At 38.0% G+C, this 13,120-nt stretch overlaps 1 protein-coding gene across 2 annotated transcripts in view; it reads right to left on the bottom strand.

Annotated features, from left to right (window-relative positions):
- Positions 1–287: 287 nt before the first annotated feature.
- The window catches only part of OLFM3 (olfactomedin 3), a 47,331-nt gene continuing 34,498 nt past the window's right edge, over positions 288–13,120 (bottom strand). For both annotated transcript variants that reach the window (XM_071436126.1, XM_071436125.1), the window contains exons 3-6: positions 12,452–12,607; positions 10,076–10,295; positions 3,410–3,516; positions 288–1,637 (exon numbers count right to left, since the gene is read on the bottom strand). In XM_071436126.1, coding sequence (XP_071292227.1) covers positions 960–1,637; positions 3,410–3,516; positions 10,076–10,295; positions 12,452–12,607 — 1,161 coding nt within the window. In that variant the 3' untranslated portion in view covers positions 288–959. The remainder of the gene's footprint in view (positions 1,638–3,409; positions 3,517–10,075; positions 10,296–12,451; positions 12,608–13,120) is intronic.

Here is a 13,120-nt window from a genome sequence, read left to right as displayed (position 1 = left end):
AACTATAAACAAGGGCAGTCAAATGGTGGAAGGGAAGAAAGTAGGAGAAAAAGACTGAGAGAAGCCAGCAGCAGGAGATAAAAACTGGGCAGAGCAAATAATTGTAAAGCTGGAACTGGTAGGAAGCTTCAAAGTTGCAAATATGCCAGTAAGCAGCACTGGTGAACAGGGGATTAGGAAGCAAAGCTGAGAATATAAATCATGCATCTGAGAAGCTATTGGTCTTTCTCAGAAATAACAACCTTTTATCAGATTTTTACCACATTCAATTGACTCATAGCCAGAACTGCAATTAAGCTTCAATATATTTTATAAAAAATAGTACTTAGTTTACTTTCACATAAGTGAAGAGATACAATTGCACAATGGTGGTTACAATGGTAGAAATACATACTGTTGATAAAATGTTTGCAAGAGATTTAAAAACATACTGTACAGCACCACATCTGAAATTGGATGATGGCAAAATGAACCATATGCCTTGTCTAAGAAAATTAAATTCCTACTAAATCTGTTTTTCGGAATAAATAAAAAAATACAATGTGCAATATGTGTCTGACACTACTGAAATATTTCCTGAAGTTAAGCAATATATTAAAACAAAAAATGAGGTAAAAAAAGACATTCATGCATTTAAGCCACCATTAGTCTCTGACTCTAAAATAAGGCAGATCATAATCTTTTAAAAACTGTCTTTAGCCATTTAAATCCTCTTTAGTGCTTTTCAAGACAAGGTCTTGACAGACCTTGCAAAATCATGAGCTAAGATGCTTTTTATTTCTGACAGGTCATTTTTGACAGATTCAGCCATATTTGAGATGCATTACATAGTAGAAAATGTTGCTTTTGTTTAATGAAGAAAGAAATGTAAATTAAAAGGAACTGAGAGAGATGGATGCTTTTAGAGTTAATCACAAATGAGACTGCTTTGAAGGGAGGGAGGGGTAAGGGAAATAAAATTATGTGTCATCCTCAGTTTTAATGATGTGGAAAAGGGTGACGTTAAACAGGACTTGATGTCCGTTATTCCAGGCATAGAGAGCTCTATCTCTTGCATTGTAGTCAAGCATGGATATATGAAAATACTGATTATGGAAAGGAATGTCTGTGTACTCATAAGTGGAGGTTTTTGTGGAGTAGGAGTAGTAGACCTTGGCTCCTGTTAAGTGTGAGTTAGTGACATACAAGGTGCCACAGATCATGAAGGATTCTCCAGCACTCCTCTTTGGGTAGCCCGTGCTCCAGCTCTTCAGCACCTCCAGCGTGTCCTGGTTCAGCTGGCTGATGACAATGTTACCTGCGTTCTGGTTGGTGGCATAGACAGCCCACAGCCCAATTTCATCTGCCATCAGGTCGATATCAGAGAAGCCACCCCAGGTGTAAGGGTAGACATTGTGGAAGCCAGCGTACTCCAGGCTACGCTGCGCCAGCACCCGCCCCGTGTCGAAGCTGTACTTGATGATGATGTTGCTCTGGTACTTGTTGAAATAGAGGGAGCCATTGTAGACAACGTGGTTGGTTCCTGCCCATTTGAATGGAAGGTTGTATGTCCTTGATTCGGCCCCACTGACGAAGTCTGCGATGGATTTGTATTCACGGACGATTTTATTGTTGGTGTAACTATCCATGTACCAGACCTGGAAAGGAAACAAAGATTGGCAATGACCATCTCAAACATAGTGTGTGGTAGGTGATCATGATATGGCATTGGGGAGTGTCATGGTTTGGTGTCAATGTGTTTTTCTCTTCTGGAGAAGTCTCCATAACATTAACAAGAGGGACTTCTCTCCCTAAGTGAACTGAAGAAAGACTATTTTAGAGATGGTAAACTGACTGGGAATTTTAGGTTTTGTTTCTTTACATTGTCAGTGGGAAAGAAAAGGTTGTGGGGTGAGGAGAAGTGTTCTGAAGGGTTTGCTTTGATTCCTACTACTTTTTTTTCCTTTTAGTTACTGTTGATAACATTTTCTTTTTACCTTTTTAAAGTTTAGAGCCTGCTTTGCCTTTCTCCTAATCCTATCTCACAGCAGGAAGTGAGTGCATGAGCGATTGGCCAGCACTGAAACCTGCCACACTCTTTGGTGCATTGGCCAGGAAATCTTAAAATTGGGGAAATCTTAAATTGGCAAACCAAAACCATTACATAAAGACCTTGCAGAAAAAGAAGGAAAACAAGTTTTAGCTGTATAGCAGGCTATGAAAATGCAATATTGCCAATGTTCCTGTTACAAAAGCAGGAGGAACTCTTGAATTTCTGAGTCAAACTTATCTGTACAGGAGAACTCTCAAAACAACTGTTACTAACTACAGTGTCTGCATTTTCAGAGAAATTTAATTCTGGGTTATTCAGTGTTTGGGCTTCTGCTATATTGTGCTTGCTTAAAGGTATTTCTAGACACTAATAATCTAAGAGAGAGTGGGAAATGGCATGTGAGATAAACTTGAATTTATACTTAGGAATAAATGTAGGTAAATTTTTTTCAGCTGATTCTCTATTCAAAGAAAAAAAGTATTTTCTTAGGAAAGGAAACAAAAACAATAGTAATGAAACCAGTAAAGTTTCAAAGCCCTTTTCTCCCTTAAAACAGAATTGTTACTTTTTTTTAATGTTCTTTATGCAACTTCTATTCCCCCATTTTATTCCTTCATGCCATTTGCTTTTTCTCCTTTCAGTTTCTCAGAGTTTGATGCTCTCTAAAGGTAATTGGGATTTCTGGACTCAGGAGCAAACATGCATGGACACAGTGGGCAGGGGAGAACTGAACACAAATCTTTATTTATTGTCATTTTTCTGTTGCCTTTTCTGTTGCCGTCAGTTTTTTTTCAGTATTCAAAAAATTAATCCTGTGGGTTTCACACAAAGGAAACCTAGAGTTTTGACTTCCAAAGCTCTTTGATAAAGAGAGCATCTTCTCAAAACTGTAGCCAATTTGAGATCCTATTGGAGATCCAAATAACAAAACAATAACATAACTTGGATATGATAGAGCAAATGATCTGACCAGAGCCTATATGGGGCTGAATCCTGCAAATTTTAACTGTGCTGTATTATGGGTCCTGCTCTTGGGTTAAAATGTTGATGTTTGTTTTAGATTACTCTGGTTTTTAAAAGACCTAAGTGCAATTAAATACGTTAGGAAATACAAAAAAAATTGGGTTGTCAGTTCTGATAGATGATTGTCAACCCTGAAAAAGTTGAAGTAAATGGCAGAAAAGTGCTTAGATAACTTTTGTATTTGGATATTTTTCCAAAAATACTGTTGCTTTTTCTCTGGATATGTTTGAGTGTGAAAATGACTGAAGTAGAAAAACGTGCTTAGGAATGTAAGGTCCTAGGGCAAAATATCTTTTAAAAGACTAAAACAAAGCAAGTAAGACTCCAGGACACAAAGATAGTGCCTTAACATACTCGGTTATTCTTCTCTGATGCCAGTGGATCCGTCATCCAGGCTCCAAATCGGGTTCCAGATATCTTCACTGTAATGGGGCCTGTAATTTTCATCAATTTGCCACATGCTGAAATAAAAAAAACAAATGCATTAATGCACAACTCTCCTTGATGTCAGAGCACAAGACCAAATGCTGCAAACTACACAGTGGCTCCAGGGGATTCAGGCTTATGTTGAAGATTGATTGTCACCTTCACAGGGGGAACTTTACCATATTGAAAAGTAATATAAATATGCAAAAATATGCACATAAAATTTTATTAGTATGTATTTTTGTATTTACATCTTTGTAATTTACATTTTGTATTTACGTCTTACATCCAAGCACAGTTATGGTCTTTGGGCATAAGCTAAAATACAACCAGTAAAATATCTTCTGAGCTGAAGTGAAGAACATTTAATAATAATTGAAATCAAGACATAATCCCTCCCCTGCCTTTTGCCCTCAGAAAGTTGAGCACAAAGCTGGGATTGATGGATGTTTCAGTTTTCCATTGGCCAGGGTAACAAGGTGGTGAAAGGCAGCCAGACAAATGAGCTTGTACACACAACACTGCTGTACTCTAAGCTTGTGCCCGACTGCCCCCTGCTTACACACACGTGGCTCTTTCTTTACTGGAGGCTGCCTGAAGAAAGTGAGGATGAGAATTATTTAGCAAGCTTGGCTGTATTGGTTGGCTTCTAATCTATTTGGCTGCCTGGGAGGAAATAATGAAAGTTGATACCATCTCAGATGCTGACCTTCCTAACAACTCAAAAATCTGTATTTTAGGGGACCTTAATAAGATGCCTCTTAGTAACAAGCTTCTGGAGGAATTCATGTGTTTACCAAGATGTAATATCACACAGTGGTGTGCATGCAATTAGGTTGAATAGCACATTTTTAAAGTAAAGAATGTAAAAAGAAGTGAAACAATTTTTAAAATTTAAAAGTAAGTGCTTCTCTGTGCTACATGGTTGTGCTATAGTGATAACCATATCTATCTAGGAAATGTAGAAACAAACGGTATCTGGTGTTGAGATGGAATTTATTTGGCTCCAAAGAGAGGGTCACATCAAGCCTGAATTTTACACTCTGTAACTGGAAAAGAATGTATCATGCCAGCCTATTTGGGTCACTTAGAATGGGGTTAATGCTGTGGTGAAAACCCAGAGGCTGCTTGGGTAGTTTTTGCTCACAGCCAGGGAAGTTGGACATATCAGAATTGAAGATAACTGAATGCATGCTGAGACCTCAATGAGCAGGGTAGGCTGTGTCTATTTTCTGGGTCAATTAAGAGACATTGTTAAGAGACATATCTCAATCTATTTAGGTTGCAGTATTTTGAAGATATTTTTGGAATTTCCCATTTTAAAGAATCTTATAGGGTTTTTAATACTTGGTTATGATAGGACATAACTTTTTATTCTGGATTTTTAAGTAGGTAGGCTGCTAGCATTGTTTCTGCAGCATAAACTGCTATTAGCTTGAAAGGTAGAAGACTATAACCTGTCAAGGTGAAGGCTTTTATTTTTAGTTGGTCTGTTGGTAAATAGTCTCAGAAATGGGCATGAGATAACTCTTCTGAAGGTTTGAGTTTGAATTTTGAATACTTAATTTGGACTGAGTTATCAGAAAACTAATAAACAGAAAGAAATCAGAATAACAATTACTCCTGAACTTGTAGTTTCTAGGATAATTAAAACACAGTGAATGCATCAGTTATAAGGTATAGTAATAGTAATTGGTGCCTTTACAACACAGTATTGCAATTAGTGGAAAGAATAAAAAGAATTTGGAATCTGAAGCGCTGTTTCTTCTATAAAAAAAGAAATCCAGGCAACTAAAAGTGGACTCATAATGAGTTATGAAGTTTTGCTTCTGAATGGGGAAAACCTATGGAAGAGCCCCTGGCAGAGATGTGGGGGCTCCCTGAGGCACCCTTTGTGTCAGGGCCCCGGGCAGGGCAGGTGCATGGACGCCCCAGCTGGGCTCAGCAGTGCCCGGCCATGGTGGGAGCAGCATGGGCACGCAGCAAGCTCCGGGCCCTGGAGCTGCAGTGGGACAGGGGTAAAAGCAGGGGGTGTTTGCAGCCTCTGTGGGGGGTGCACACAGCTCTGGGGCTGTTTGGGTGCTGCTCTGTGTGTGAGGAGCTTTTGGAGGTTAGAGAGCAATTCAGAGATTTGTATGCCTAAGTGTCAGTACAGTGGTTCCTCTGTTGTATTGTATTTATCCTGAATGTGTAGCTTGCTGATTAAGAGTTAGTTACACATTGTTAATAATTAATGAACCTCTTCAGCCTTCACTTAGTTAAAACTATATGAATAGAGCTGTGTACCCCTGTCACAGGAGTTAGATGCTTTTAGAGAATAATCTTTCAAAATGTATTGAGATTGGAGAGATGATGTAGTTCATCTCTTCAATGTGGAGAGATGATGTAGTTCAGCAGCTAAATGATCAGCAGTTTGAGTCAGGGTGTATTTCTGATCAAATCCTTATTCCCAGACAGCATGCAGTGATCAAGAAAGGAAGACTCCTAGGAGAGCTGCTGTATAGCTGGGGGGCAGCTGACTGAAAAAGTGACAAAGCTTCCCTTTTTGGCATGACAGAACAGAGCACTTTGTAAGAAGCATGGAGACTTTTTTCCCTCCTGCCCTATAGTAGGTCCCATTTTTCTTTTCCTTCCTCATTAAACAGATGATTAGATCCATAGATCTGCCTTTTTTTTCCCCTGGCAGAAGGGAACATACCAAAAGTTTTGGTTTATAGCAGTTTGATTCCCTGATAGGACCAGATGCTAGTAAAAAGTTAGGTCAAATATATCTCCATACTAGCACCTGTGAAGAAGTTCAGTAACTCTAAGAAAAGTGTGATACTTCTAGGTTTTCTTTTTCTTCTTTCCCTAAGAGGTTCAAATGGGGATACACAGAAAAGCAGTGGGATTTTTAGAAGCCCTCAGTCTCTTTTCCTTGGCTTTGAAAGAAGCAGCTGCCCTACATTAGCAAGTTCCAGCCATAATTGATTGTAGTAGTTGGAAAATCCCAATCATAGAGTCCTTTTAGATCCTAAACTGAGCTGTACAGGAAATATCATATGCAGAATCCAGGTGTTTCTGGCTTGATTCCTCTCCTGCAACAATTCTGTGCAGTGGACTCTTGTAAGTCTGTCCATGATTCCCAGTATTTATTTATATTAAGGAAGAAGTTGAGCATGAAGTGACCATTAGAAAAAAAACCAGATGCACTTTTGTACAGCCTGTGTGCTGTGAAAGTACATGAGGCAGAATGTGTCTGGAAAGCTCCAGAGTGATCAAGTACCAGGAGGAGGCTGTGACAGTGCAGCTGGAGAGGAGCTGTTCTGGAATAGCTAAAAATGGGTGGATAGTCCCATTCTCTGTGATGTGACAGAATATTGGTAGCTGCCATATAGAGCAACTGAATGGATCATTTGTAGAAGGCAAGGGAAATAAAACCACAACATTCTCTTGAGGTGTCCATAAGCATCATTATGGTTTTTGTTTTGTTTTGTTTTTGGTAGGTAATAAATCAAGGAAAATGAAGTGAGTTTTTTTTTTTTTTTGGCACTTGCACAAATGCATTCCAAATGTTTTACTGCTTGCACTTTTCTGCTTATGGTCAAATTTGTCATAACATGAGTGAATGAAGAATTAGTTCTTAATGAATGTATGTATATTTTCCTGCATAATATGAATCCAGGAAGCACTATAATATAGTTATTAGAGTTTTTTGAGAGGAAATCCCTGGATTTTGCTGCATAAGTGCCATGACTTGCTCTGTAATATTTGGAAAATCTATTTGTACTTTTGGGCTGCTTGTTCCTTCATCTACAAAATAGCAATAAGAATCTATTTCTCTATTGTCCACTTTTATACTAAATGATATTTGTAAAGTTCTTCAAATTCCAAAGGGAAGGATTCTTTGGAAGTACCACTGCAATCAATAGTCTCATGCCTGCACTAATAGCTCCTCTGCCACTGATGTAACAGAACTTTGGATACATAGGATATTCTACTTTTGAATTTTTAACAAAAAATGTTACTGTATTGTTCAGAGTCTACCTTATAATCAGATTCAGTTGACCTTAATCCAATATATATCTACTCTGTGTCAGAGTATTGGCTTCTATGAATGCTACCCCATGTAAGTTTTATCCCAACTTCATAAACATGTCATGACAAGAATAGGAAGGTCTCAAGCATCCTGTGCAACCTGCATTCTCTTATAAATACCCACGACTCACAGGACTATCAGCAAAGGAGCCATACATGCATAATTACATGTGAATTTGGGGTGTGTGTAATCACATGCAATCTATTCCTACGTGGTTAGCTGCATGCACCCTTTAAAAGTTTTGTCAACTAATTTCCCAGCAGCTTCATCTTGAATTTTCTCTTATTCCAAAGAGAAGGAGAAAAATTCAGTCATCACAACTGTTGTGGTAACCATTAAACCTCAGTGAGAGTAAGATAACTGCTTAGTGTACTGCAATCAGTTCTGAAAGTGTTGCCAGTGCAGATGGAAGAACCCTTTTAAGTGGCCAGGACCATATAAATAATGCATTATACTGCTGAAAAACACCTGCTGGGGAGAAGAATAGAGAGTAGCTATTGCATACACTGATTAGAAAATTGTATTGTGAAATGCAACAAAATCTGTGAAGATTCAAGCCAGATCCTGTGGCACACTGGGGCCATTGGCTTCTGGCTATCAGGCTGGCATGGACAGGCAGAGCTGGGTCATCTCCAGCATGGTCAGTGTGGCCACAAAGCAGTGCTGGCATGAAAGCTGCTTTCCCTTCCTGCTCTCTGATCTGAGCACACAGCCCCAGCTCTCAGCAGTTACAGGAAGCCAAACTGAAGCTGCTTGTGCTTCAAAAGCCACACAGGGATAGGCCAGAAACACAGCCAGTCCATTAGTAGGGGACCATAAAAGTCATTTAAGCATCTGAGGCCAGGGAATAATGCCAATAAGGATGAATGATTCTGTGTTACATCTTGAGAAGGTCCACTCCCTTTTGTTAATGGGTATGCTTAATAATTTATTTTATACAAAACCTTTATCTCTACTGCTAACGTACATAATTTTAATGGTTTTTTTTCATTAGATGCATCAAGAGATTAGAATGTGTTGCAGGAATTCAGGATAGATAGGATGTCAATACACCTAATTATTCCATTGTAAAAAATATATCTCACACTCATTGCTTCACTAACTGTTCTTACAAGATGTTGTAAAAGCAAAGCCAAACAAGATACTTGTTAAACTGATGATTTTTGGTATCTAATAACTTACTGGAACACTCACTATCAGAAAATACTGTTTATTCACAGGAATTTTCTTGCTTGCTGCAGTATTGCAACACAGCTGTTTTCTCCTGACTGCCTTCTGTCAATGCAGTAATGTGCTATTTTGTGTGTGTACTGAGGGGAAAATAGGATCATAAGAAATTTCTGTTTGAAGAAGTCTTTCATGTATTTTAGCACATCACCACTGTGCTATTTCCAGAATAAAATAAAGAAATAAATTATTTAAGAAGCTAACTTAACCTAGATTTTTCTCATTCTACTGCGTCACAAAAATAAGGAGGCTCTGCTTATCCAGTTAACAAGATATTTAATGTCCTGGGTAGCATTTAAAAGTAAACATCCCACACTTGATAACTGAGACACTGCTCACAGTGTCTCGGGCCTAAACCTTAGAATTTCAAGTTTATTCATGTTTAGTGTTAAGTAAATTGTGAAGTGTTTATTTTTCATCAAGGGGCTGGATTGTTTGCTGTAGTTATCCAGGTTGCACTAGTGATCCATTCAGAAATCTCCAAATGCATGGATAGTCTGGGAAGAGGGAATACTGCATTGTGTTTGTAAAGCAAGTTACCTATCCCTGATGGAAGCTGAGGCTGACACTTGATATTGATCCTTCAGGCCCTTAGTTTTACTAGCTGTTACTGAGCTAGTGCTGATTTTCAAAAATGCTCGTTTGACTCCTACAGGCAGCAAGGGAGCAGCCAAGGTGGAGGTGGCCTGAGGTAAACCTGGTGTAGCAGTAGCAGTGGATTGCTGCTGTACATCCTGCAGAAATCATGCTTTAAGTTAGATGTGAAGTTTGGTTAGATTGTAACACTAATTGCAGAATGGGAGATCTCCTTAATAGTAATATTACAGGCTAAAGACATTACAGTCAGAGTGGCCTCTCAGGTGACACAGCAAGGTGCCAGGGTTATGATATGGACCTCTCAAAACTGATTCCATTCTAGTTTTCACTGTTTTTTTCACACTGACAGCCCAAAGATGTCTCTAGTAGCAGTGTCTGTCTGAGCTTTTTTGAAAGAATATTTAGAACTCTGCAAGTGGTTTAAAACTCAGATTTTGAATTTGCCATCTGTTATGATTTTTCATCTAATTCCTTTTGTATACAGTAAGGCATTACATTATGTCATGTACTTAGAATAACTGACCTTAGGTGGTTACTCTTGTCTTTTTTAGGGTAGCACAGATCAGAATATAATGCGGTCTTTCATCAAAGAAACAAGCAAATCCTCCCTCCCTCCAAACCTTAATCTTTCTAAAGAGAGACAACTAAAAATGCACAGCCAAGACAAATTTGCCATGAACTTGTTAACTTACTGAGCTTTTTCATGCAGTCACGAAGCCTGGTTTCTAAATTGACTACACGCTGGTGTAGTTCCTCATAGTCATAAGCACCAATTTCTTCCTGAATCCCAGTGAGCACAGTAGACAGATTCCTAATTTCCTCCTTGAACTGTGTGATCAACTTGGCATCAGTTTTGTATTGTTCCAGAACTGGGATCAGTGGCAGAAGCTCATCCATCTTTTCTTTCAACTCCTGTTAAAGGCAATCATATGTGCATTAGAGATGTTTAAAGGAGTTCAATCCCCTAATTTCCTTTACTGTAGTATTTATGCCTGATTATTAAACCAACTTGAAAATGATTATTTTAGTTACAAATCTATTATTAGTCTACTGTGAAAGTCTCAAGACACCTCAGACTTAATGGTAGTAAGCAGGAGATTTTTAATAAAATTTTAACCTAAACCCACTTTATGCCTGTTAAAATGAATAGTATTTTTTTCCTTGATGACAAGGGTAGTAGGCTTTGTGACAAAGAAAAAATAGCTCCAGAAAACATAGGTTTTGTTACTTAATTTTGAAATTATGAACTTAGGCTTCAGTTCTGTGGGACAGTGAATGGCCAGCTCAGGAAGAGAAAATCTTTTTGAATTAGTGAAGGTAATATATTCCTGGCAGGATTTATCCCAGATGATATTTGAGCAAACTTGCTGTAACTTTTTGTGGCAATCAGGTACCTCCTGCCTGGCACAAAGTAAAGTATAGACTGAGTGTGATCTGGACCAAATTTGTGCTCCTTGGTTCTGGTCAGCATGAGAACACAGATTTAGAATATCTCACTTCAGTAAATCATATAAATTTGATTCTCGTATTTTCATGATAAATAGATTTAAAAAAATGGCTTCTGCAGACACTCCAGAGCTTGTTCCTGTGATGAGTGGTACAAGAACTAATTTCTATTGCAGCACAGATAGTTGGTAGATGTGTTCTGGCACTTCGTGGCTGTTGATATGAAAGGTTATATTATATCCAACATGATTTCTTTGTCTCAGGAAAGATAAAGCACTGGAATTTGAGGAGACCAAATTTCAGAACAACATATTGTATTATTTTGACTTTAAAAGTGATTTTGTAACTGGATTGCCTGGAACTCTGTTTTATACTCCTGGCAAAGTGTCAAATGAAGATAAATGACTGGCCAATAGAAATATTGAATATTTAAAAGGTTAGAGCACTGGAGTGCTGACCTCTGATACTGTGTATCAGACATTCAAATTTTGGTATTTTTTTCCCTAGTAAAACTGAAATAAGAATAAAGAATATATAATGGAATTATGCAAATGTGTTATTGTAGCAATAAGGGATAAAAGGGAAAAAAGGTGAAGATATTTTCTATTAACTAAAAACCTGGGAGAATGTGCTCAAACAGCTCTAAACTAAGAACAATGATATAATTTATGAAGCTTGGTAGTTAGATCATTAGTGTACTTAATTCCTAATGTTATTAATACCCACTTGATATTCAGTGGCTCTGAAAAAAAAAAACCCTGGACCTCTTGGCTGTGTAATTATTTAGGTATCTAACTCTAGCACCAATTGGAAAATTAGGTTAATTTTATGTGAACTTTCAGAAACACTTCAAAAAATATATATTTACTTAACATAATGTAATCCTCAGAATGTATTTTCTAGCACCTATTTTGTGCTCTCACAGTCTTGAAAGATTAATTTATTTTAAGAATTTAAATATGCTATTGAAATATTTTTCTCCTGAATAGTACTTCGGGTAGCTTTTTCAGAATACACAATATTACTTGTAATATCTGCAACCCTACTTCTTCACAAAAGGATTGGCTTGTGGTTTTTGTTGTCATTAAAATTCAGTGGAAGTCTTTTTTTAATCACACAAATGTGACTGGGAGTGATTGCCCTCCTCCCCATCCCAAATTCAAAACAGCAGACCTTCAGACACGAAATTAGATCTTAATTGTACTGGATAAAAATTACAATAAACTGATTTATTATAGCCTTTCTTCCTTTCAACTGCAGTAAATGTCATGGAACACTATGAGCACAGAACTCTACTTGTTTGCTATTAATTCCACTGGATCTCCCCCTTTAGCACTGGAGCTCAAAAGAATATAAATTTCTCAGCATGGCATGCACATTGATACAGAAAGAACAGGAATCTGTTTATAGTGACATTTCTCTATTGACTTAATAATTCCTCCCTATTACAATTAAATTGAACAGAGCAAAAGATTATCATCATAAAGGAAGATTTATTATGCTTTTCTTTTAAATGGCACCCTTGTAGGAGCATTTCCAGCTGAGACCTTAGCAGTCCATGCATTGTCACTTAGCACATTGTTTCCAGCAGGTTTGGGAGTTTCTGTAAAAACTGGAGCTACCTGGAAGTGCTTTGTCATTAACGTCTTGCGATCGTCTTCAATCTGCCGGAACTTGGCCTTCAGCCCCTTCATTTGTGTCTCCATTTTTAAAACATACTGGAAATCCCTCTGAGTCCGTAGATTTAAAACTTCAATAGACTGGGACATGTTCTGAACCTGTTAAAGAAGAACACTTTCTAAATGCACCTTTGTTGCTTTGCTTTTTTCCCTGGTTAAATGTCAGGCAATGAAATGCACTTCTGTCAATTAGTTGTGAGTCATTCTACCACAGTACAGCTCTACATTCTGTAACTGCATGGTGGGACAAATAGTGGGGAACAGGGCAAGGCTTGAAGCCAAAAATTTTTTGGACTACTTAGAGGTAAAGAGAGAGAGAGATCTCTTAAGCATAATTTTCATTGGGCTCAGGAAAGTCTGTCAGGCAATAGAGTCTACTTTGAGACCTGTAGCAGATGTGACTGGTTCAGAAGGTGCTCATATAGTATATATTTCCTTCCAGGCACTTTGGGAAGGACAGGACTGAAATTTGGAGATTTTGGTCAGTAGGAGGAGCATGACTTTACTTGTTAGTAGGCATTTATACAATCATTCAATATAAGGCATTCAGAAGACCACCCAGAGATAAGCGGGGCTGTGTCAATCACCACAGAGGTTTTTCCTCATAATTTC

Source organism: Agelaius tricolor, unplaced genomic scaffold (genome assembly GCF_023055355.1).
Source record: "Agelaius tricolor isolate 1412-34295 unplaced genomic scaffold, bAgeTri1.0.p SCAF_11, whole genome shotgun sequence".
NCBI lineage: Eukaryota > Metazoa > Chordata > Aves > Passeriformes > Icteridae > Agelaius > Agelaius tricolor.
Note: the sequence above shows the minus strand (reverse complement) of the source record. Positions and strands in the feature narration are given on the sequence as shown.